Source organism: Balaenoptera physalus (genome assembly GCF_965194825.1).
Source record: "Balaenoptera physalus genome assembly, chromosome: X".
Lineage (NCBI taxonomy): Eukaryota > Metazoa > Chordata > Mammalia > Artiodactyla > Balaenopteridae > Balaenoptera > Balaenoptera physalus.
Genome location: NC_138903.1, coordinates 131,710,062 through 131,737,680, shown reverse-complemented (window position 1 = coordinate 131,737,680; position 27,619 = coordinate 131,710,062). Strand labels below are relative to the sequence as shown.

The 27,619-nt window shown below is 35.6% G+C and overlaps 1 protein-coding gene and 1 long non-coding RNA gene across 4 annotated transcripts in view; both read left to right on the top strand.

The window, feature by feature from the left end:
- The window catches only part of LOC309651832, a 437,596-nt gene that overhangs the window by 30,214 nt on the left and 379,763 nt on the right, over positions 1-27,619 (top strand). The window lies entirely within an intron of this gene.
- Positions 1-27,619, top strand: part of GABRA3 (gamma-aminobutyric acid type A receptor subunit alpha3) — a 258,489-nt gene that overhangs the window by 73,855 nt on the left and 157,015 nt on the right. For 2 of the 3 annotated variants that reach the window (XM_082444885.1, XM_082444884.1), the window contains exon 1: positions 365-26,956. In XM_082444885.1, coding sequence (XP_082301011.1) covers positions 26,682-26,956 — 275 coding nt within the window. In that variant the 5' untranslated portion in view covers positions 365-26,681. Of the gene's footprint in view, positions 1-364; positions 26,957-27,619 lie in introns of those variants that run through there. The other variant, XM_082444886.1, reaches the window with a different exon arrangement.

The window sequence follows — 27,619 nt, the reverse complement described above, 5'->3', positions numbered from 1 at the left end:
CCTTTATTCCCCAAATCTCATTTTAAATGTCTTTTCTTTTTTTAAAAATGTATTTTATTGAAGTATTGTTGATTTACAACATTGTGTTGATTTCTGCTGTACAGCAAAGTGACTCAGTTATACATATATATATATATATATATACTCTTTTTCATATTCTTTTCCATTATGGTTTATCATAGGATATTGAATATAGTTCCCTGTGCTATACAGTAGGACCTTGTTGTTTATCCATTCTATATGTAATAGTTTGTAAAATGTCTTTTCTATATTTTCATAGCACTCTGTATTTTCTCTATCATTGTATTTTTTATCATACTTTACTATAATTTCCAGTTCTCCAGTAAACTGTTTTTCTTCCAGTAAACTGTTTTTCTTCCAGTAAACTATCAACTCCTTGAAGGTGAGCATCATGTCTATTTTGTTGAATGTTGTGTTGTCAGAACTTAGCACAACTGAAATATTTTGCTCCGAACATGAATAAATGAATAAAACCTGTGTCTGCTCAAGCATTTTCTCTCCTAGTCTGAGTGGGTATGATGGTACATCTCTACTTTCTTAAGATACAAGAATTGGGACTGGGGTTAACACTTCATAATCTGTCTGTTGTCCCCACTCTGATTTGGATGGTCTTTACTAGACTAGGAAGTTGGCCTCTTGGGAGCTGCGCTATAATATGACCAAATTTTAGTTCTCTCCAAACCAACATTCAAACTTTTCTTGTGCCTTCTGAGACTTTAAAAGTTTTCCCCTTGCAGGATGACTATATATTGGTACATCATGACTGTCTTCACAAGTGTCTCAGATATAGTTTCCTACACCATGGTTCTTCACTTTTTTCTATGTTCTTTACTGTGGTCATCTGATCCCCTTCCATGTTTGTTTGCTTGTGCACTGTGGTATTCTGAGCAGACAGCATAATTGTATGCTTTTATACTTAGGGCCACCTACTCCCGCCATTTGCTCATGCACCATCACTGTCTAAACATGTCTTTTCATATATTTTGACCACCTGCTTATGAATCTCTGGTTTATTAAAAAATATGTTATGATCATTTACTTCCACCTAAGGACTATCTGCTCCAATGCCATGTTTGTTTGCTTCTGCATTATGGCTCTCTCTGTGGAATTGTGGACTTAGGTTCATGTATGATGATTGCTTCATTATAATTATCTGATTCTGCACCTTTACTATGGCCTTTGGTTCCTGCTTCATTGTCTTCTGCTTTTTTTTTAAACCATGGTTACTGTTAACAGTGACTTTAGTGTTCCTGAAGCATGGACATCAAAACAAACAAATGGCATGTTTGGTTACATAACATGGTCAACTGCTAATATGTTATAGTCATTTGAGCATTCGCTATAGCCACCTACTCCTGCACCATAGGCACCTTCTTCAGCAGCAAGGTGATCGGTGCACATGCTGAGGTTTATGTGTCATGGCGGTCTGAACTTAATCATAATATAAGTTCCTACACCAAGGCATACTATAACTTGAGCACATACCATGATCATCTTGGCATAAATCACAGGCAAATGATCCTATATTTAAATTATATCTATGGTTTTCTTCCCCTGCAGTATGGTCTTGCCACTCTAATGTGAGCCTCTATACTTCAGACATCCAAGCAAGCACCACAGTCTTCGGTTCCTGAATCATTAGTATCTGTTCCTATATAGTAAGAGCTTATGCACATGGATCTGAACCATGATCATGATGTCATTATCATGATTTTTAAGCATATGTCAGTTATGTCTGCCCATGTATCATGGTTATTTGAGCACTTACCATAGTCATTTCTTGATATCATGATTCTTTGAGTAAAGCCAGGGCCTATAGCTTTCATGTGTACAACTTACATTGTTTATAATTTACCTTAATGTTCACTATGACATTGCATAATTATACAGGAGTATTAGGCCACTGTCATATGATTACTAGCTCATGAATCATTATTTTCTTGACATGCTACATTAAACTTATATGTCAATGCAGTCTTCTCATATACAGTGTTAACTACAGTCACAAGATAGATACTTGTAAATGACTACTCTCTACTTCTGATAGATGACTGTCAGCACATTGTACTGTGGCTGCCTACTCATATATTGTGGCTGACTGATAATATTTGAAGGTTTTCTGAGTGTGCATTTTGTTCAAGTGGTAAAACTACAGAGAGACATATTTATATATAATACAGTCATTTAAGCATGCACCATGACTTCTCTTTTTGCAATAATACCATTTCTATTAGTTTTCTAGGGCTGCCGTAAGAAAGGGTGGCAAACTGGGTAGTTTAAAACACAAAGAAATTTATTTTCTCACAGTTCTAGAAGCTAGAAGTCCAAAATCAAGCTGTTGGCAGGGCTGTATTCCCTCTGAAGGCTCTAGGAAAGGATCCACCCTTGCTTCTTCCAGTTTCTGGTAATTGCAGGTATTCCTTGGCTTTTGGCATCATTATGCCAATCTCTACCTCCATCATCACATGGCATTCTCTCCTTTTCTGTCTGTGTCTAAATTTCCCCCTTCTTATAAGGACACCAGCCATTGGATTTAGGGCCCACCCTAATCCACTATGACCTCATGTTAATTTGATTACACCTGCGAAATCCTATTTCCAAATCAGGTCACATCCGCAGGTACCAGGAGTTAGAACTTCATTGTCTCTTTTTTGGGGGGACATAATTAAACCCATAAGAGTATCTATACTTGAAGATGTTTGTTTTCCAAAAAACTTTTCAATAATATTTATCATTTACTTAAAAATACTCTAAAATTTTTAGACATAATGAAGCACTGAATAGAATTTTCAGAAGTACCAAAATTGATAGAATGGTGCAATCTAGACTTAGAGTCCATCCTGCTGTAAGATGTGATGTACCTACTAAAGTGAGAAAACAATATTTTGGAAAATATAATGATTAAGACAAAGAAATTCCAATCACTATCAACTAATATTCAACTGTTTCAACATTTGCTTTTGTACTATGGCTTTTTAATTAGGCATTATGTCCATCTAATTAAGCACCACAGTTTGTCTGTTCATATACTGCTGATGTTTGAGCTTCATCTGTGTCATAATTGTCATATTGGGCGCATTGTTACTAACTCATGTCTCAGTCACATCTGCCTCTATTTCAACGTTGCTTTTTGCTCCTATACCATGTCCAACTGCCCCTGTATTTACTTTTTTTAACATCTTTATTGAAGTATAATTGCTTTACAATGGTGTGTTAGTTTCTGCTTTATAACAAAGTGAATCAGTTATACATATACATATGTTCCCATATCTCTTCCTTCTTGCGTCTCCCTCCCTCCCACCCTCCCTATCCCACCCCTCTAGGTGGTCACAAAGCACCGAGCTGATCTCCCTGTGCTATGCAGTTGCTTCCCACTAGCTATCTATTTTACGTTTGGTAGTGTATATATGTCCATGCCACTCTCTCACTTCGTCCCAGCTTACCCTTCCCCCTCCCCATGTCCTCAAGTCCATTCTCTACATCTGCATCTTTATTCCTGTTCTGTCCTGAGGTTCTTCAGAAACATTATTATTATTATTATTATTAGATTCCATATATATGTGTTAGCATACAGTATTTGTTTTTCTCTTTCTGACTTACTTCACTCTATGACAGACTCTAAGTCCATCCACCTCATTACAAATAACTCAATTTCGTTTCTTTTTATGGCTGAGTAATATTCCATTGTATATATGTGCTTCATCTTCTTTTTCTATTCATCTGTTGATGGACACTTAGGACAGCTACATGTAAAAGAATGAAATCAGAGCACTCCCTAACACCATACACAAAAATAAACTCAAAATGGATTAAAGACCTAAATGTAAGACCAGACACTATAAAACTCTTAGAGGAAAACATAGGAAGAACACTCTTTGACATAAATCACAGCAACATCTTTTATAACCCACCTCCTAAAGTAATGGAAGTAAAAACAAAAATAAACAAATGGGACCTAATGAAACTTAAAAGCTTTTGCACAGCAAAGGAAACCATAAACAAGATGAAAGACAACCCTCAGAATGGGAGAAAATATTTGCAAATGAAGCAACTGACAAAGGATTAATCTCCAAAATTTACAAGCAGCTCAATATCAAAAAAACAAACAACCCAATCCAAAAATGGGCAGAAGACCTAAATAGACATTTCTCCAAAGAAGAGATATAGATTGCCAACAAACACATGAAAGAATGCTCAACATCATTAATCATTAGAGAAATGCAAATCAAAACTACAATGAGATATCATCTCACACCGGTCAGAATGGCCATCATCAAAAAATCTACAAACAATAAATGCTGGAGAGGGTGTGGAGAAAAGGGAACCCTCTTGCACTGTTGGTAGGAATGTAAATTGATGCAGGCCCTGTATTTTTGATATTTTTTTGTGATATGTCCTATATCATCATTTATACATCATATTTTGGGGTTATCAGAATATACATCATGATCAAATGCTCAAACACAAGATGCGGCTGTTCATGTACAATAGCCATCTGAGCATATGTCCTGGGGTCTCATTTTGCACCATTGTCATCTTATCCTTGACTGCAAGAACTTGATTCTATATTGTGGATATTGGATCATGATGTGCATCTGAATAAATCGCTCAATGTTTATTTGCTCCTGTCCAGCTGTTTGTGTATTGTATGTGTTTATATATATATATGAGATGGATGTTGCTTATCCATCATGAGTATGTAAAAAAGAAGCATCATGATCTTATGTGTAGGGAATGACGACTTCTGTAACGTGGATGTTAGCTCTTGGATTGTGGTCATTAGCTCCTGCACAATGATTGCTTTTTCCATATTTGCTGTCTGCTCCTGTACCATGTCTGCTAAGTGTATCACAGCTGTTAGTTCATATAATGGCATAGTTTGAGTGTATAATGGGATAAAACAGGAATTCTGGTTATTCACCATGATTATTTAAAATTAGGCATTATGTCCATCTGAGTCTCCTTTTGTACCATTGTCATCTCCCAGACCAAAGTCATTCATTACTTGTATCATGATTTTTATTACATACCATATCTATTTGAGTAAGAATTATACCATGGTTTATTTCTATACCATGTACATCTGCACCTGTATCATAATTGACAGCTTATGTCCTATAGGTATGTAGGTGTGCATCATGTCCTATAGGCATGTGGGTGTGATCTGCTCTTGGACCAATGCCATGCATTCTGATAATTCAGAACAGTCATCTGAGTAGTTTTTCACCCTGTGGTTCTTTCCTGGTGTACCATACCAGTCCCCTCTTTCATATATGAATTGACTCATCCTTCATGATAGTCTAAACATGCATAATGGATTTCTGTTCATATAATGTTTGAAGTTGTACTATAGATTTCCACTTAAAATACTATGCTTGTGTGATAATACACTATCATTGTCTACTCTTGTACTAAGAATACTTTGTACCATGTATATTAGTTTGTGTACCATGGTTTGCTATTGCAATGAATTTTCTCTCCTTTGTCTTCACTGTCTACTCCTATAATTTGGGTGTGAGCTCATGTTGCAGGATCTTCTGTGTGTGCATCGTGGTCAAATGCTCAGACTCCTTGGTGGCTGCTTATGCACCACGGATGTTTGAGCATGTGCTATGGTGTCTACTGTTGCAACATTGCCATCTGCTTCTGGAATAAAGCCATTCATTATTCTGTTTTTAATGTATGTCAGAAGAATCAAAGAATATTGTCATTTATTGTACTATTTAAGAGAATGGATAGTGGAGCCAAAATGACTGGATTTGGATCTTGAATTATCTACTTACAAGATGTGAGATCTTGGACATATCAGTTTGCATCTCCATGTTTCATATTCTTGCAAAATGATAAAAATAGCACCTCATAAGATTATTTTGAGAATTATATGAGTTATTATACATGAACATTTCAAACACTGCCTATCATGTAGTAAGATGTATGTGGTGCTGATTATGATGATAATACTGTGTCCCTTGATTCTGTATCATGACGTCAGCTCAAATTCTGGGGTTCTCTAGGTGTGCATCATGGTAAACTGCTCATATATTTGTGATAGTGTTTTACAAAAACATGATATGAGCATATGCCATGGGGTTTCCCTTTGAATCATTGCCATCTGCACTGTCCTATTAGCTCCTGCACTACCATTTCTTTTCTTCCATCATCACTATCTTCTCTAATATACTTGTTCATCTGCCCCTATATTGTTATCAGCTCATTTTCTTGGAATGTCTGTGTGTACGTCACAGTAAAATGTTCAAACATCATTGGTAGTTCTTCATGTACCATGACTGTCTTACATGTGCCATGTTACCCCCTCTAGCATTATTACCATATACTGCTGGCCTAAAGAAAATGTATTCAGGTATTATGTTTCCTTTATTCATATGACCAGTCCATTTGAGCATATTCCATGACATGTTTTTTTGTTCCTGTATCACATCCACATGCTTTTGTATTATAGGTTTTTGCTCATGCACCATGGTTGTCTGAGCATGCAGCATGCTTGTCTGCTCATACTCCATGGTTCCTGAGCAGGAACTGTCATTGCTTACTGCTCTACAGGCAAATGGTGTCTTGTGCATCATGTATATCAGTTTGTGTTTTATGGTAATTTGCTCCTATTCCATGGCTCTCTACTCTTCGATCACTCCTGCCTTTTCCTGCACCTTGTCTGTATATTCCAAAATGATAGCTTGTAATCTTATGCCATTGGTTTGCCTGAGTGTGCATCACAGTCAAATGCTCAACCGCCTAGTGTGGCTGTTCATGCACCTGATTGTTTAAGCATGCACTGTGATTTCACCTCTTTCATCATTGCCTTCTGCTCCTAAACTAAAGGAATTTGTTGTGTCTTTTAAATTACCAACCATATCCATTTCAGGAAGTATAGTGTCATGTCTACCTGCTTTTGTGTCTTCATTTTCAATTCATGTCATGGAGTTGTGTAGGTAAGCATCATAATCAAATGCTCAAATATTAGTTGTGGCTGTTAATGCAACATGGTCATATAAATACTTGGTGTCAGGTTTCATTTGGCATACCTGACATCTACTCATGGACAAAGCTATTCACTCCTTACCATGACTTTTTCTGTAAGGCACAATACCTAACTGAGTAGCAGATGTCATGAGCCTTACAACACGGTTTTCTTCTCAGAAAACAAGTTTGTGTACCATAGCCTGTCTCATAGCTCCTGTGTCTTGACTGCTACGACATATTGTAGTGTTTTTGTTTACTTGCGTACATCATGATCAAATGATCAAACACCACTGATGGCTTTCATCAACTGTTGTTATCTGAGCGTGTTCCATGGTTTCTCTGTTGCTATCTGCTTCTGAAACAATCATTCATGTACTGAGATGATTTGATCATGTACCATATCCATCTGTGATGTTTCCACTCATGGTTATTTTTTACTCTACCTTGTCTCTTGGCTCTAAATTGGTTTTGGCTCATTCTCCATGGTAGTATGAATGTGCATAATACATTTTACTATTTTACTGTGTTTGAAATTTTACTACAGTCTTCTGTTCATTCATCATGCGTGTGAAAATGCACATCATTGTCTGCTTTGTAATAAGAATGGAAATTTCTGTACCATGAATATCATTTTGTATACCATGATTATTTGTTACTTCAATGTGTTTGCCTCCTCCTTCGTCTTTAGTATCTACTCCTATACGCTGGATGTCAGCTCATGTTGCAGGACCTTCTGAGTGTGCATCGTAGTCAAATGCTCAGACTCCTGTGGTGGCTGCTCATGCACCACGGATGTTTGAGCATGTGCTACGGTGTCTACTTTTGCTACATTGCCGTCTACTTCTGGACCAAAGCCATTTGTTCCTGTACTCTGTGTTTTTAATCTTGTACCACGTTCATCTGAGGAAGCATGGCACCATCAGTGTATATGCAAAGTGCTGACTCTGAAGTTAGAATGCTTGTATTTAATCCCACTTTGCCATTTAAGCTTGATGTCTTTGAGCAAGTCATTTCACCCCTTTGTGTCTGTCTCTGTTTTCTCAATTGCAAAATAATGATAATAATACCTACCTCATAGGGTTGTTGTGAGGATTCAAAGAGTTAAATGTAAAATGCTTAGATTAGTTCCTGTCACGTGATAAATGCTAAGTATTTGTTGATAATATTAAATTACTATGTCTCTTTGCTCTTTATCGTGATTGTCAGCTTGCATTCTGAGATTAGTTGTGCATCTCATTCCCATGCTAAATTACTGGTGGTGGCTGTCCTTTTAACATGATGCCTTGATTTCTCCTTTTGCAATAGTGTCTCTACTTCTTCAAAAAAGCCATTCATTGCTGTGTTGTATTCTTCATTACTCATCCATTACATCTCCCCTAGCAAGAAGAGCATAATAATTGACAATACCATTTCTACCTGTACCTGTATCATAATTGATAGCTCACATTTCAAGGTATATTAGTGTGTATGTATCATGTTCAAATACTCAAACACCTTTAATTTTTTTTGTATTGTGGTCATCTGAGTATATGTCATGGTGTCTCCCATCATTACCATCTGCTCCTGGACCAAGTAATTCCTTTGCGTATTGTGGCTTTTTGATCATATATTGTGACTATCTGTGCAATTTCCACTATGTGATTGTTTTCTTTGTACCGTTCTGTCTTCTCTTACATATAGGTTTTGGCTCATTTTTCCATGGTAGTCTGGACATGCATAAGGAATTTATGTTCATATACAGTGTATTGGGTTATACTACAGATTTATGCTCATACATTATGATTCTGTGAAAATTAAGTCATTGTCTACTTCTGAATTGAGAATATAATCTTCTGTATCATGAATAACAGTTTATTAATTGTGACAACATTGAGTTTGCCTATATCTCCATCATCCTGGATATCAGCTCATGTTTCCTGGATTATGCCTTGTGGCCAAATGTTCTGACTACCACGGTAGATGCTCATGTACCACAGATTTTTGATAATGGGCTATGTAACTACTTATGCAACAGTGCTTGCTATGTGTATCAGCAATATAGCCATTAGTTACTTTGCTGTGTGTGTGTCCTTTTTGGTCTGCTACCATGTCCATCAGAGGTAGCATAGCACCACTTATGTATAGTGAGGTTAGATGTACAAGTCACTTCCTATCTTTCTGCCTTAGTTTCCTCAATCCTAAAATAATGATTGTTATGAGGGTAAAATTATTATATGTAAATATAATATGCTTGTTGTGAGAGTAAAATAGTTATTATAAGTAAAGTTCTCAGTTGCTCGCATACAGTAAGTACTAAGTAAGTATACAGTTATTATCATTATCACTGTCATTATTATACTAGTACTGTTTTCCTTTGTTCTCTATCATGAGCGATAGGCTGTGTTCTGAGATTATCTTGGTTTACATTATAGTCAAATGATTAAGCACTGGCGGTATCTTTACTACACACAAATGTAGTCTGAGCATTTGCCATGATGTCACTTTTGGGGTCATTGCCATCTGCTCCTAGACCACTCCATGTTATCTTATTTTATAATTTCCTAAATATTGTACCATGTTAGTAAGTATTATTCTATGGCTTTCTCTACCTACCATTTCTAACTGCTCTTATACTTATGTGTGCCTCAGCCATGTTATCTGGTATGCTCACATACCATGGTTTTCTGCATATGACATAATCATGTCTACTGTTGTAATGAGATTGCCATTTCCCATGTTATAGAAATAAGTTTATGTAGCAAATTTATTTCATTTTGAACCCCCTTTTTATAGTTTCCCATTGTTGCTGTCAGTTTCTCTATCATATCCTTTTGCTCTCAGCATGTATTTTGAAGTTATTTGATTGTACATTAGATGCTCAAATACCAGTGATATTTGTTCAAACCCCATTCCTATTTCAACATATATTGTGTTGTTTTCCTTTTTACCCTATTTCCATCTGCTTTTGCCTCCAAATAGTTCTTCCTGTATTGTAGTTCCGTAATTTTTATTTTTTAATTTTTATTTTATATTGGAGTATAGTTGATTAACAATGTTGTGTTAGTTTCAGGTGTACAGCAAAGAGATTCGGTTATACATATACATGTAACTATTGTAGTTTTTTTTTCTATCTTATACCATATCCATGTTGAACAAGCTCTAAACCATGTTTCTCTGCTCCTTTAAGTTTTTGATCATTCATGATGCTTTTCTATGCGTAGTCCATATGATATCACAGTTTTCTTAGCATGAACTATTAAAGTTAGATTCTGTACTAAGAATACCATCTTCTATATCTTAGACCATGCATTAGCTTATGCATGCTGTTTTTCAGATCCTGCACTGAGATGTTCTTTCCCTCCATCACTGATGTCTGCTCCTATACCAGCTACCTATATCATGGCGAAAAGCTCATTTTGCAGAGTTGTCTGAGGGTGCGTTGTGATCATATGGTATTCGTGGTCTCTTTTTGCATCATTGTCATCTGCTCTATCCCTTCATTTATCAATTACTGCCTGCACTTGGGCCATATGGAATCTCTTGAATCATTGTTCCTCCTATATAATGACTGTCAGCTCATGTTGCAGGGCTTTTTGATTGTGCATCATAGTCAAATGCTCAGACTCCAGTAGTACCTCTTCATCATGCACTGTGGTCATTTGGGCATATTTTTTTACAGGCTTTTTATTCATGCTGCCAGATTGTTTTCAAGGAAGGTTGCATAGATTTATGCTCTCATCAACAGATACATACACACACACACACACACACACACACACACACACACACACACACACGCACACATATCTAGGATTCCTGTCTTGTCCTATCTTCAACCGAATTGTTTAGCATTTAAAAACATCTTTTGTTCATTTGATAGATGGAGTGGTGCCTCATTGCTTTAATTACATTTCTTGAATCAATATTAAGACTAAATTTTTAGAGAAATATATCAATATAATCAACATTCTGAAATTTGTAGCATTTAACTGGCATAGGACTTATTTTTCTGAATTTTAATTTTAAAAATATGAGATATAATACATATATAGAAATATCATATAATGATACACACTGTTTAAGAATAATTATAATTATTATAAGTATAAAGTGCACATCTGTACAACCACTATCCAAATCAAGATCTACAACATTGGGGGTACTCCTGAAGCCTGTAATGAAAGTATTTCTTATCTCAACCTTTTCTTTCCCCACCAGAAGTAATCATTATCCTGGATCTCACTTGGTTTTCTTTATAGCTTTATCATGTATATCCAAATGTAGTTTAGTTTAGCCTCTTTTTGAATTTTATATGAATAAAACCATACTGTGTTCCTTTGTTCCTTGCTCTGTTTGCTTAACATTAGGTTTGTGATATATATCCAAGTTGATGCATGTAATTGTACTTCTTTCTATTTCATTGTTATATGGTACTCCATTGTATGATTTATCCATTTTATTTTAAGATGGACATTCAGGTTGTTTCCAGTTCTTTCTTTAGAACAGTGCTGCCATGAACATTCTTTTACATTTACAATTATCCTAGTGCATTTGCACATAAGTTTTTTAAGGTATACATCTAACAGTGGAAATGGTGGATCATGGGTATATGTATCATCAACTTTACAATCTAATGCCAAACTGCTCTCCAAGGAGGCTGTAACATTTTATACTCACATCAGCAGTGTAGGAAAATCCCTGTTGCTTCATATCCTTGCCAAACTTGGTGTTATGAGACTTTAAAATTTTTGGCAACCAATGAAGGTGTAATGAAAACTTATTGTGGCTCTAATTTTCATTTTCATGATTACTAATGAAATAAGCATCTTTTCTTAAGGTAATGACAATTTGGAGTTCCTCTTTTGTGAAGTACCTCTTCAAATCTTTTGTACATTTTTGCTATTGGATTTTCTCTCTTTTTCTTATTGTGTTGTAGGAATTCTTCATATATTTTGGATAATGTTTCTTTAAGAGATATATGTGTGGTGTGTGACAAGACTATACCATTGTATGCTTGTTCTTTATTCTTTTTCTTGCATCTTTTGATGAACAGAGTTTTGAATTTTAATATACTCTAACAATTGCTTCCTTCATGGTTAGCCCTTTATATATGTTTAAGAAATACTTTCTGCAACTTTGTGAAGTTCATTCTGTTACATAGTCTTTATAGTTTGGGCTTTCATATTTAGGTTTTCAACCCACCTGTAATAAATTTTTGTATGCTATGGGTAAGATTCTAATTTAATTGTTGTATAAGGTATGAAAATAACCAATTGTCCTACAACCATTTATTGAAAATCCTGTGTTTACCAGACAATTCTTCAGTGCTAACTCAGTCACAAATCAAGTGTTCATATATGCCTGGATTTGTTTTTGAACTCTCCATTCAATTCCCTTTGTTTTCTTTCCTGGCATTACTACACTTCTACCCCAATTACAATTTTTAAAAGCAGTCTTCTTATCGGTGGATCAAATCCTTTAATCTTATTCTTCTTCAAGACTTCAAAAAACTATTCTTGGTTCTTTGTATTTCCATGTAAATTTTAGAATAAGCTTGTCAAGGCTGACCAATTAATTAATCAGTCAAAAAATAAATTGAGCAGTATTGACATCTTGAAAATATTGTATTTAAAGTTATATTTCTGAATAAAATTCTATACTTCTATCACATGGAGGCTTTGTACATCATTTGTTAGATTTATTCCTAGACCTAGGTACTTAATTTTATGCTATTGTATGTATAATTTTTAAAATTCAGTATATAATTATTTGTCTTTAGAATTTTATTGATTTCTGGATATTAATTTTATATCTAGCTATCTTGATAAAGTCTCTTACAAATTCTAATAATTTATCTGTTGATTATCTAGGATTTTCTACATAGACATTCATAGCATATCCAGGTAATGAAAGTTTTATTCCTTCTTTTCCAAACTTTATCTCTTTTCTTCGTATTGTTTTACTCTACTACCTGAAACTTTCAGTAGAATGTAGAATAGGAGTTGAATCACGTTCCTGATCTCAAAGGTACGGTTTTCATAATTTATCCCTTGGGTATTTTGCTTTCTATAGGTTGTTTTGTAGATACCTTTCATCAGATCAAAGAAATTACCTTTTACTCTTACTTATATTGGTATAACTTTAAAAAATCTGTTGATGTAGATTATATTAGTTATATTAATAGATATTCTCATATTCAACTAACCTTGAATACCTAGGATAAAAACAATTTGACCATGATGTATTATTCATTTTAGATATTGGATATAATTTACTAAGCTTCTTCTGAATTTTTGCCAGTAATTTTCTTTCCTCATGCTGTCATTGTAAGGTTTTGGTATTAAGGTTATGCTAATTTAGTGACATGAATTAGGGATGTTGTATCTTTTATTATCTTGTGGAGGAATTTACAAATAATTTACATGATTTCTTTCTTGAATGCTCAGCAAAACTCACTGGTAAAGCTATCCTGGCCCTGGGTTTTCTTTTTGGGTAGATTTTTGACTACTATTTCAATTTATTTACTGCTTATAGGACTATTCATTTTCTCTAATTTCTTCTTGATTTGGTTTTAGTATATTTTTTAGACATTTGCTCATAAAGTTTTTGAACTACACTCTTATGATCTGTCTAATGTTAGTTATTTCAATGAATCAAATTTTGGCTTTCTTGATCATCTCTTTTATAAGTTATTTTCCTTTTTAAAAATTGATGCTCATGTCTTTATTAGCATGCTCCTTCTCCATGGGCTTATTTTGATCTTCTTTTTCTAAGTTATTGGGATATGGGCTTAGCTAATTGTTTTTTTTTTTTCTTTTTAAAATACATATATAAGGCCACATGTTTTTCCTAAAGTACTGTGAGCTGCATGCCATAAGTTTTATTTTTATTTTTTAAAAATATCTTTATTGGAGTATAACTACTTTACAGTGGTGTGTTAATTTCTGCTTTATAACAAAGTGAATCAGCTATACATATACATATATCCCCGTGTCTCCTCCCTCTTGCGTCTCCCTCCCACCCTCCCTATCCCACCCCTCTAGGTGGTCACAGAGCACCGAGCTGATCTCCCTGTGCTATGTGGCTGCTTCCCACTAGCTATCGGTTTTACATTTAGTAGTGTATATATGTCCATACCACTCTTTCACTTAGTCCCAGCTTACCCTTCCCCTGCCCCGTGTCCTCAAGTCCATTCTCTAGTAGGTCTGTGTCTTTATTCCCATCCTACCCCTAGGTTCTTCATGATCATTGTTTTTTTGTTTGTTTGTTTTTTGTTTTTAGATTCCATATATATGTGTTAGCATACGGTATTTGTTTTTCTTTTTCTGACTTACTTCACTCTGTATGACACACTCTAGGTCCATCCACCTCACTACAAATAATTCAATTTCATTTCTTTTTGTGGCTGAGTAATATTCCATTGTATATATGTGCCACATCTTCTTTATCCATTCATCTGTCAATGGACACTTAGGTTGCTTCCATGTCCTGGCTATTGTAAATAGAGCTGCAATGAACATTGTGGTACATGACTCTTTTTGAATTATGGTTTTCTCAGTGTATATGCCCAGTAGTGGGATTGCTGGGTCATATGGTAGTTTTATTTTTAGTTTTTTAAGGAACAGTAATTTTGCTATTATATACTAAAGATGTTCTAATTTGTATTTTGATTTTATTTTACCATGAGTTATATATATCCTATATTATTTCAGTCATTTGAAATTTGTTGTGATTTGCTTTATATTCTTATAAATTTTGGTAAATGTATCTAGTGAGATTAAGTATAATGTTTATTTTTGCCACCAATGAGTACAATATTCTCTATATTTCTACTTGGTCAGTGTTCTTACTTACCTTGTTCAAACCTTCTATATCTGTCCTGATTTTTAAAATCTGTCTAATCTGTCAGTTTATGAAGTGGCTATTGTAAAGTCTTCCATTATGATCATAGATATGTCTATGTTTCTTTGTAGTTCTGTCAATTTTTGCTTTACATATTTTGAAGCTGTGTTATTAGGTGCTTAGACCTTTATTCTACTTCTTGGTAAGTTGAATCTTTTATTATATGGAGTTTTCCTCTTTATCTCTAGTAAAACATTTGAATTAAAGTTGTTTCCTGGAATTCCCAGGCAGTCCAGTGGTTAGGACTCTGTGCTTCCACTGCAGGGGACATGGGTTTGATTCCTGGTTGGGGAACTACAATCCTGCAAGCCACGTGGCATGTCCAAAAAAAAAAAAAAGTTGTTGTTTCCTGAATATTAAAAGTAATATTATAGTTAATATTTGCATAGCATATCTTTTTGTTTTTACTTTCAACTTTTATTTCTCTTGTGTTTTAGATATGACTCATAAATAACATGCAGTTAATTAATTTTATTATTTTAATCTAGTCTGATATCCTTTATATTTGAATTAGGGTCTTTAGGTCATTTACATATAATAAAATTGCTGATAGATAAATATCTGAGTTTAAAACTATCATTTTCTTTTTATTTAGCTTTTATTTATGCTTTTTATTTAGACTGCCTAGTTTATGTTTATTTTTCCTTCATTTCTTCCTTATTTGGATTGATATTTCTTAAATAATTTTATTTTTTCCTACTCTTCTAATGTAAAAGATATATAAGCTGTTTCTACTTATATTTAGTGCATGTCCTAATAAAATACACACTTTACTTTTCAAAGTCTTTTTATTTCCAGAAGTTGTATTTGGTTCTTTTTCAAGTCTCCTAGTTTATTGTTCATAATATCCTGTTCTCTGAAGATATTTTAAGCTTTTTATGTGGAGGTCATAGTTCTTTTATCATATGTGTCTGATAATTCAAAATCTGAAGTATGTGGGGCTTAGTTTCTCTTCTAGTTGTTTCAGTTGTTTCTTTTTCATAATTCCTAGACTCTTTGTGTTCTTGGTTATCTTTGTATACCTATCAGTGCTTCTGAAAATATTATTTGTGGGGGTTCCAGAAAACCAAATATGAATATATTATTTTCCAGAGATATTTATGTTTGCTTTTGTAGGTCACCTTGTGCATGTTTTGCAGCCACGTAAAAGTAAATTCATGATGAGTTTTCTTGAACGAAACATTAATGTGAATTTAGGTTGCAAACCTGAGAGAGAAGCTTCCTGTGGTTTAAAACCTTTGGGGAGAAGAATCTTTCTGTCTTTATTTCTCCATGGTCAGTTCAAATGGAAGCAATGCTCCTGTAGTCTCCTGAGTATTGGAGATGAGACACAGATTTACTTCTGATTCATTGATACTCTGAAATTTTGGCTCTGGGAGCATCTGAGCTCATGTGAGTGAGTGAGTGAGTGAGTGTGTGTGTGTGTGTCTGTCCGTATGTATGTAGTCAAAGTCCCCATCATTGGAAACTTTTGTTTTGGTTTATACCTGCCTTACTGTATGATATAGTCAAAACCACAACTTATTTTTGTAATTTTATTTTTTTCTCTAACTTTTCCTCTGGTTATTGTTTTTATTTTATTTTCTTGAAATATTCTTCGTTCTGTTTTGTGTAATTAAAGGTGTTGAAGAATGTTGGTTTATGAATTTATCTGTCCAACTCTGGGTTCATTCCCCCCAAAATAAAGTTTTGTTTTGTAATTTTAGCTTTTTAATTTTCCTTGAGATGGTGCTTGAAAAGAAGTACTATTATGTGTTATTTAGAGTAGAAATGTCAGTTTATGTTTGTCAGTTGTATTAATTATGGTGTTTGATTTGTCTTCATCTTTTTCAGTTTAATCTGTTGCAAACTGAGTAGTATGTTAATTTACCTCAACAACCCAATATCTTTCCTTTATCTTTTAGTTGTAAGTTCTTGTTTTATATATCCTGAAGTAGTGTTATTGAAAGTAGAAAGTCTTATGAGTTGCTGCTACTAGTAGGGATGGGGAAGAATAGCATATATACCTGTATATGCTTCAAAGAACATTACAGTACAAAATACATTATATCACCACATACATTTTTAGCTAATTCAGCATTTAGGTTTCTGAGTTATGGTATTTGTGTGACATTAGCTTGTCTTTCCTAACAGCTTTTGGGTCTATATATTCTGTTTTAAAAGATGGAACATGTGCTGTGTAGTTTATCTTAATTCATTCTTAACAGCAATGTATATCATTAAATTTCCTTTTAAGACATTGAATTTTGTCCATTTTCCATTACTTTTGACAATAAGACTCCTCTTCCCTCACTGGTTTTTGTTGCTATCTACCTCTTCTAATGAGAAGTTGAGAAGAGATATCTTGAATTGTACTAATTCAGAGCCAGGGAGCCCCAAATTTTAGAGGTATCCATATAGAAGCCTACAAAGGAGATAGACTAGAAATGAACAAAGTTGTATTATAACTAGGATGGTAACATGGAGTCCAAGGAATTTTAGAGGAAGAAGTTGTGGTCAGTGCTATCAAAAAGAAAAAAAAAGGAAAAAAGAAAAGAAAAAGAAAAAAGAGAAAGAAGGGAAGTTCAATCTAATTGGTGATCTTAAGTGTGGGTTATATTTTTAATACCAACATTACTGGTGATCACTGACATAGTACATAGTTTCAGTGAAATGATCAGGGAAGAAAGCAGAATGTAGTTGTTAAAAGAATGAATAGGAGACGAGTAAGGTGGATTTAACAAATTACTCGTGCAAGAAACTTGATTGATGAAGAAAGGAAAGAAGATAACTAGAAAAGAGCATATCAATAGAATATTTTTTTTAGATGGGAGAAACTTGATTATGTTTATGGCCTAAGAGAAAGGAGTCATTAGAGAAGAGAGATCTAAGATACAGGTGAGTAGGAGAGTCGATGGAGGGAAAAGGAGTTGATGAGATCAGGAGCTTAGGTTGATGGATTATCCTTAAAGTGGACAGGTTAACCTTGCTTTATGAAATGAATAGAAGAGAAATTAAGGGTAAATATAAAAGTGAGTATTTTTTGTAGGTTGGGGCAGGGCTGATGTCTTACGTTTGGTTCCACAGAAACAGACTCTGAGATTAGGATTCATGTGAAAGTGGTTTATTAGGAAGTAATCCCAGGAAAAACCAGAGGAGTGGAAAGTGAGGCAAGGAAGGGAAGGAGGGCAAGCAAGGATAGTATGTCAAGCAAAGTATCATGGAGACAGTGTGGGTCACACCTTAACGTTGTCCCCATCAGGGAGCTGCAGTATTTGTACCTCTGCACCTGTTAATACTGGTTAAGGGCTACCCAGGTTTGGAGAGAAGGCACAGCAAAGTCAATATAGAAGAAACTGATAAAGAGATACAAGGGGATATGGGTGAAGCGTTGTTAGTATGTGCTATGGATGTTTTGTCTTTCCTGAGCATCTTGACTTTTTCTTAAGAACCGTTGTAAATTTCCTTGAATAGGCAACTTGAGATGAATGACAAGTTTAGAGCAAACAGTTGAGAGGAGTAGTGGAGAGGGCTGATTTATGACAAATCAAAGAATTGAATGGTTCTGGCCTTGGAGACTGATTTGTTGTAGGGCTGCTTTGCATGACGTGGAATTTTCTTCAGCAGCATTCACCAGTCTAAGAGAACACGGATTTTTTTTTTTTTTTTGGTTTGTTGGTCCAAGAAAGTATTTCTGAGCAAATACGGTGGAAGGTCGTATATGCCAGGTTCTGGTGAAAGAGTAATTCAAGTGATTTACTATTGGCTCCAGCCTTGAAATGAAAGGAAGTAGCACTAAGCAAGACTAAGAGAATAGGAGATAATGGAAGGATCAATAGACAGAAGCTCTAATTTCAAAGAGCAAGTGGAGTAGAAGTAATAGTTTAAAAACTAGGAGAATAACATAATAAAGACAGAAATTAAAGATACTGGAGTTTAAGATTTTTGACGCAGTTATGGAGCAATTATGTATAAGATAAAGAGAATGTGGCTCTGAGCATAGATTGATAAAGTGGAATATATAGATACATTATCAACACCAACAATGAAATACTGAAGATGATGGAAGGACATAAAAAGTGTGAGTTGAGCACTGTTTTTGAATCAATGTGGGGAGGCAATAAGGAGGTTGGTGTAAGACTAATGAGGGCAGAGAGTGATACAGATAGATGGTGTGAACCTCAAATGACAAGGAGTGTATGCACACAGGAGAGGAATAGTTTCAAAGTGGCATTAAAGAGATGAGATAATTCTGATCCTGTCTCTCAGTTGCATAATGTGTGGGACTATGCACATGCTACACTTTAGAGGAAAGTTAATGAAGTAGTGTCTTTGACGTAAACCCAATTTATTTAAAGCAGGGAGAAGGGGAGATTTTTCTGTTAAGAGGTTGAGGACACAGGAACATTTGTTTCCCATAAAATGAAAGATTAAAAGGCATGGGGGAAAGGTAGTCTTCAGAATATATCTCTGAGAAGGAAAGGACCCCTAGAATAGTGTGGGCATGAACTCAGAAAGCATTCTTTTTTCCAACAAATATTTTACTGAGTAGCTACCATATGCCAGGCACTGTTCTGTGGCTTGGAAATAGAGATAAGGTCTCTGTTCTAATGAAACATATCTAGTGGGGGAAACAGAAAATAAACAAGTAAATATATGATGTAATTTTAGGTAGTGCTATATCCTATAAGAAAAATGGTACTGGGTAAGGGGATAGAGAGAGATGAGAAAGGAGCATGCAGTTTTAGATAACAGTGACCAGGGAAAGTTTCTCTGAAATAGGGGCACAGAACTAGAATCCTAAAGAAAGTAAAGGAGTGAGACAAAATGATTTATGGAAGAAGAGCATTTATGGCAGAGAGAAGAGCAAGTGCAAAGCCCCTAAGGCAGGAGCATGCTGGATGTTTTCAAGGAACAGTAGGAAAATTAGTTTAACCTGATATGAGTAGTGGAGAGGGAAAGTAGAAAGAGGTGAGATTCAGAGGTAGCCAGTGGTCAAATCAAGTAGATCCTTATAGGTCATGACAAGTACTTTGGATCCAATGAAGATCCACTGGAAAAATTTGAGAATGGAGTGTTATAATCTGACTTATATTTTTAAAAACTCACTCTGGCTGCTGTGCAAGTAATGGACTGTAGGGGACAGGAGAGGAAGGAGCAAGACAAGTTAGGATGCCATTCACTGCAGTCATGGTGGTGAGAGATGATGGTTTAGATAAGCTTGTGGGCATTGGAGGTAGTGAGAAGTGGTTAGAGTCTGAATCTGTTTTGAAGTCAACAGGATAAGCTGATAGTTTGGATATATGGTGTAGAAGAGAGAAATCAAGGTGTAGATGTGGTTTGGGTATGGGTGGATTTGATGTGAGGTGTGTGAGAGAGAAGAGTTATTGGCCTAGTGTTGTTTTCACTTCATTGATTCCCTTTTACTCTGTTTTGTTCACTGCTGTACTCCCAGCACCTAGAACCTGGTAAGTAGATGGTGCTTCATAAGTTTTGAATGAATGAATAGTGAGTGGTTTAGGTGGAGTGATAGGTGAAAATACTTGACTGGTATAAGGGGAATCAGAAAATGAGAAGTGAAGAAGTTGACATAGTGATATCAAAAATTATTGAAATGAATTACCATAAATGGAAGCAGAGAAATTAGGAAAGAGGTGGAGGGGGATGTCAGGTCAAGGGAGGGCTGCTTTTTTTTTGATCATGGATGATAATTACATCATTTTTTTATGCTGCAGGAAATGAGCCAGTAGATAGGGAAAAAATGACAAGTGTGGGAGAGAGAAGAAAATCACTGAATTAAAATCCTTGAGCAGGAGACAGGGAATAGGATCCAGGGCACATGTACAAGGGATAGCATAAGATGAGACTAGACATCTCTTGTAACAAGGGAAAGGTAGAGTATATGCCTGAGATTCAGGTAGATTGTAATAATTGATATTATGAGGATAAAATCTTCTGATTGTTTTATTTTTCCTGGAAAATAAGAAGCAAAGCCATCTGTTGAGAGTCTGGGAGAAGAGTTACTGGAGAATTAAGGAGAGAAAAGAAAGTAAAAAATAGTTGTTTCAGAAAGTGGGAGAGTAAATTGGTTTGGCAAATGTAAAAGGATCATGGGACATTTGAAGTATGTTGAGGAAAATTTAAAGAGAGACCAGTCAGGAATAATTATGGATTTTTCTCCAGCTATATTTAGCTGCTTAGTTGCAGGCAAAGAGATGGATTTAACCAGGGCTTATATTTTTTCCAGGCAGTCACAACAGAGTAAGGGAAAGGCAAGTGTGTTGAGGGTTCACAGCAGAGAATGATTATAATGATTTTAATTACAGACTATGTATGTAATCCAAGTAGGATAAGAAGGTAAGAACACCAAGGTGATTATGGGCAATTTAAAGGTGGTAAGATCAAGGGATTAGAGATAGGAGGGTAGAAGGGTTGACAGTATAAAGGTACTGGATGAAAAGGGTTGGAAATATATCATCAGAGAGTTATTTGAGATCATAGATTTGTAATGACAAGATTTAGGCTATGACCATGGGAGTGAGTGGCTGAATTAGGATGGAGCTGAGGCTCGTTGGAGGGCAAGAGATCAAGGAATTTATTTGTAGGTTACAGTGACCAAGGATTACTATATATCAAACATAATGCTTAATTCTGTACATGAACTACACCACTTAATTCTTATAACACTCCTATATGCCAGTAGTACCATTATCAACATTTTATAGATGAGAATGTTGAGTCAAATCACTCACCCAATGTCAGATTTCTATGTGGTATATCAAGGATTGGAACTAGGATGTTTCTTACTCCAAAACCTTTAATAGTGGCAGTGACCTGAGGCTGGGTAGAATTAGATGGCCTTAAATGAAACTCTGGTGACAAATTTAGACAAAGAAATGGCAGAGTTGGCTTCATAGTATCTGGGTAGCAGCACTTGGGATACCTCTGTTCAGGTAAAGTTCTGGCAGATAGTGCCTCATAGCATCCAAGCAGGGGAGTTGGTGGGCAGAGTGTTGGTATCTAGTACTTTCTAAGCACTAAGGTAAAGGAGTTTTAGGAATTCTTATAGAAGAATGTACTGTATCGGTGCCTTGTACAAAGTGGATGCTCAAGTGTTTGTGATAAAATGAATTTATATTTGGACAGGATATAACAGCTGACTCATCCTGGTAACAGGTCTTTAGCCAGGCATTTTATGTATGTTATATTATTTAATCTTTAGAATTCTTAGAAGATGAGTATTATTACCCCCATTTTATGTTGAAGAAGGAGGTCTTTAAAGCCTAACATGACTAGTATTTGGTAATTCCAAGTAGTCTCTTAATCTAGTGTGTTCCAAAGCCCATCCTACACCCTATCCTTTATACTATCTTACCTCATTTAGGGATGTGACTTTTTCAAAATAGCATTCATTAGCTATTTATTAAGTATGCATTATTTATCAAGCACTTTTCTATGCATTGGGCATATATCTATGGATAAAACAAGCAAAATTCCTTGTGCCCATTGAGCTTATATTCTACTGGGGAAAGAGACGATAACAAAAAACATAAAATATATGCTAGAAGTGCTAAAAGGGAAAATAGAGCAGGCAACTGCATAGGAAGTATCTGGGATGTGTAGAAGGATTGAATTTTTAGATAGGGTGGTCAGGGAAGGTCTCAATGAGAAAGGTGATATTTGGATAAAAACCTAAAGTGAAGGAATGAACAAACTATCTGGAAATTGGATGGAAGAATATTCCAGGTAGAGGCAATAGCAGACGCAAAGGCTCTAGAGCTGGAGCATGCCTGGCATATCCAATGAGTGGCAAGGAGGCCATATGGCTGAAATGGAGTGAGTAAAAGAGGAGGGTAGTAGAGGTTAGCCAGCTATTTGGGGATAAGATCATGTAGGTTCTTGTAGGTCATAATAAGGCTTTTTGAAATGGGAAGCGATTGGATGATTTTGAACAGAGGAGAGACATGATCTGACTTAACACTTTATAATTTCACTCTGTCTGCTGTTTAAAGAACAGACTGTAAGGGAGCAAGGGCACAGGCAGCAAGACCAGTTAAGAGGCTTTTATAATGATCTCAGCAAGAGATGACAAGCCAGAGTAGCAGCAGAGGTGATGACCAGTGGTTTTATTCTGGATATGTTTCCTTTCTAATGGAATGCCCATGAGACTTGTTTATGGATTGAATGTGGGGTGTGAGAGTAAAAGTGGAGTCAAGAATGACATCAGAGTTTTTACTGAGCAGATGGAAGGGTGGGGTTACTATTACCTGAAATGAGAAAGACTGCAGGAGGACCAGGTCTGTGTGTGTGTGTAGGTGGATATTTGAACGTGTTAGGTTTAAGATGCTTCTCAGACATCTAAGTGCAGATATGGGTTGCAGGAGAGATCTAGGATGGAGATATTAATTTGTAAGTTATCAGCTAATAGAGATTTCCCTCTGGTTAGTTCCTTGTACCTTCCTTTAGTTCTTGAGCGGAGTGAATTGATAGAGTAACCATTGTTATTTTGGCTATGCAATTACATATTATGGTGACTTGAGCATGTGTCATGATTGTGTGTTCCTGTACCATAGATAATACATTCTAATACCAAGATTATCTGAGCCTGCACAAGGGTTGTCACCTCCTATATTATAGCCAATCTGACCCTACCAGAGAGATCTGCCATTGTGACCATGGTTATCTGAATACACTCATTGGTTTTAAGCTCAAACATCATCGGTGTTTATTCATTTGCTGTACTTATATGAGCATACACCATGGTTGTCTACTTTTGCAGTGTACACTGGATTCTTTATACTAACTTTAAAACTAATATTAGGTTTTACATTCTGCTTATGCAACATAGTTGTTTGAATATTCATGTCATTATATGATGTTCCTTTGCTGTAATTTTCAGTATATTCATCATGGGTATGTGTAGTATTATATTTGTTTGTTCATATGTTATAAATAGCAATTTATTCACCATGGTCATCATTACTTGAAAGATATCAATTCTTCATTATGGCCACTTGCATCTATACCTTACCTCTCAGCTCCAGTGGAAAAATTTGAGCATGTCAACCTACTCTTGGACCATGGCTTCTGTTCCTGCATCATGGCAGTCTAGCATGGCCATCTACTCCTAAACCATGTCACTTAATTCTTATATCATGGTTGCCGTGATACACACATTGTGCATGCACACATCGTGGTTAAGGACTAATATACCAAATACTTCTTCACATTCATCATGGTTGTTTAAGCATATACCATAGTTGTCTCCAGCTAGATAGATGCTTTATCATGTTTGAAGGCTCTTTGTTCAAGTGTCATGGTTTATGTACTATGGTCACTTGAAAATTCAGCAAGGTTGTTAGAATAATTTTGAGTGTCTTCTCTTCTACTGTCCTTCTCTGTACTGTTTGATGATCATCTGAGCATGTACATGGATTTATGTTCATTTAATGCTAATAGCTTCTAATGTGCCATATTTCTCTGTACATATATCAGGGTTGGGTCCTGTTTTATAGATATTTGCTAACTTGCTAAGACTCTGCCTGTTCCAGTGGCATGTTGTTTTTTAATTAAAACATTAATTCTGGTAAAAAAAACACATAACAAACAATCAGCCATTTTAACTGTACAGTTTAATGTTGTTAAGTATATTCACATTGTTGTACAGCAGTCTAGTGGCATTCTTTTGATCATGTGCAATGTCTTAATGAAATGTGTACCAAGGCCCTCTTCTCTTGTTCAGTGGTTAGTAGGCTTATGTGCTATGGTTTTCTGACATATACCATAGCCAAATGGTTTTATATCATAAATGTGTTCACATGAATAATAATAATGTTGTTTGCTAACAAGTGTCATGGTAGTTGGAGGGCACGTATTATGTCCAACCTCTTTTATATATAAGGGATGTCTTCTCATGCATAATGGTTATTTGAACATGTATCTTAGTCATGAGTTTATATAACATTGTTGTCTTCTTATGCATCATAGTTTTCTCCTTCCAAATCATGGGCATTTGTTTCTGTGTCATTGGCATCTATGCTTAGTGTGAAGATTTGTTGCTTGTTTACCATGATCATTTGAACATAATCCATAGTTATATACTAGAATAGCATAGTTGAACATACACTATGAGTATTTTGCTCATGCAGCATGGCCATCTTCTCCTAAACCCAGGATTGTTACTCAGGCAGTCATGTGTTTTAAGCATGCATCATAGTTCTGTCCTATATTCCATGCATTATTTCTACAATTTAGACTTCATATCCTGTACCAAGTCTCTTTGTTCCTGTAGAGTAATTGTCAATCATGATTATATGAGCATTAACCTTTGTCATGTGATTTTCAACATTAGGGTCTTCTGAAGCCCTGTGGATGTTTGAGCATATGTCAGAGTTATTGCCCATACTACAGCTGTTTCTCTTGCCCCAGAATTGTTTGTTTATGCGCCATATTTTCTTACTCGTATGCTATGGTTTTCTTAACTGTACTGTTTCTGTTGATTTCTGTAAAATAGCCATCAACTCTTGTACAGCTCATGAATCATGAATGTCACAGCACATATTAAATTGAGCATAAGAAATTGCTGTTTTGTGAAAGAAAAATTGTCAAATATTGGCAAATTTATGTGATACAACCGAATACTATGACTATTTCTATCTATAATGTGGACATTTTCTCATGTCAGAAATCCATTTTCTCCTGTATCATAGTTTTCTATGCCTGTATCAGATTCAAGAAGACAATCTAATATAGAACCTAGTGGCTGCTTTGGGGCGGGGGGTGGAGTGGTTAGGATCAATTTAGAAAGATTTTGTTCTTCATCTTCTCATCTACCAGAATAGCTCTTCAGCATGTATCTGTTTTACATATTAGTGTCTTGTATAAACTTTCCTTGGGAAAAACTTTTCATATCCTTCTATGCCCTCTGAAAATTAAACCACCTATATGACTGTAAAAGAGTATGGTGCTGGGTCAGAATTAGGTCTCCTTCAAGTGGTCAGTGTCTCAAATTCAAAGAAGCCATAAGGTTTAGAGGTAACAAGCAAGTGCCTCTTTACACTGTTTTCTTAACCCCATGTCCTGGGTAAACCTCTACCAGTCCAGAGTTCATAAAACAGCCCTGCATATAGGCAACTCAAAATTGCATAATTCTATCATCAGTATAATTTGCTGACCACGTAGGGACTTCTGTACCAGGAGACTGGGCTTGGATTTCTTCTTTATGTTGTGGCCTCTATATGGGACTGGTTTTGCCCTCAAATATCTCTTTATGGGAAAACATTGCATTCCTATTCAGGAATCATGGTGTCTCATCATTCAGCATTTTCTCAACCCGATTCAGAAGATACAGTCGATCTTCTCCAGGCCCTTTGATATTTTGGAAAACGGCTTAACTGTATCAAGATGAGAATCAATCCCAAAAATTCTATAAAGAGACTCCAGGTCTTAATATTCTAGGATTTTCTACAATATTATACAATTATTCATGGAAAAGGCATTTGTGATAGTAAAAAATCAAACAGGATTGGGGGAAAATAAAATGAAGACATGAGAGATTATTTTAAGATCTCGGATTATAAGAGGTAACTGAGGCTAAGAGAAGTTCTGTGACTCACCTAGTTACAAGAAGACAGGGAAAAAGATGGCATTGTAACCTAAGACTTCCAATTACTAATTTAGAGTCTTTATACTACCCTCTATTGTTTGGGCTCTGGTATAATCAAGAGAGGGATATGCCAGGAGTGAATTTTGGTGGCATTGATGAACTGCAGAAGGAGGACTGTCACAGTAAGCATTTAGTAGCTGTATATTATGGAAGTTAAATGGCTCTAATAGAGTTGAATAAAATCTTTTTTTTTCACCACTTCTTCCTCCTTCCCTTTGTCTTCTACTCCTTTCCCCTTCCTCTTTCCCTGAACATGGAACTCACAGGTCTCTCCAAGTTGGCGCCTAAGAAGATGATAATCACACAAATAAGTCAGTTCTACATGACTAGCCTTGGGCTTCTCTTCCTGATTAATATTCTCCCTGGAACAACTGGCCAAGGGGAATCAAGACGACAAGAACCTGGGGACTTTGTGAAGCAGGATATTGGCGGGTAAGTACCCTTAACTCCTAGAACAAAAGAAGACTGTGATAAATTATTGCCTTTGACCAGAGCTTTTTTTTTTTTTAATTGAAGAATAGTTGAGTTACAATATTGTGTTAATTTCAGGTGTAAAGCAAAGTGATTCAGTTATGTAAATATTCTTTTTTTTCAGATTATTTTCCATTATTGGTTGTTACAAGATATTGAATATTGTTCCCTGTGATATATAGTAAATCCTTGTTGCTTATCTGTTTTATATATAGTAGTGTGTATCTGTTAATTCCATACTCCTAATTTATCCCTCCCCCTCCCTTTCCCCTTTGGTAACCATGAGTTTGTTTTCTATCTCTGTGAGTCTGTTTCTGTTGCATATGCAGATTCATCTGTTAAGGAAGGAAACTTGTAATAAGTAAGGGAAGTGAGATAGGGAAGGAGCAAAAGTAAAACAAAGGTGTGATTTCACTTGAAGTGTAGCTTCCATTTGACCCCATGGGGAGATACGGAGCATGAATGGCACTATAATTTTGGCAAGGGGCCTGGCTTTTGTAGCTTCATCTTAGTCAGTCATTGTCCTCCCAGGCATTTTAGAGTGAGATGGTTCCCTTCAGCTGATGGTAATACCCTGAAGTAGCTGGGGGATGGTTTTACTGGCATAGTAAAAGAAATCTTGAC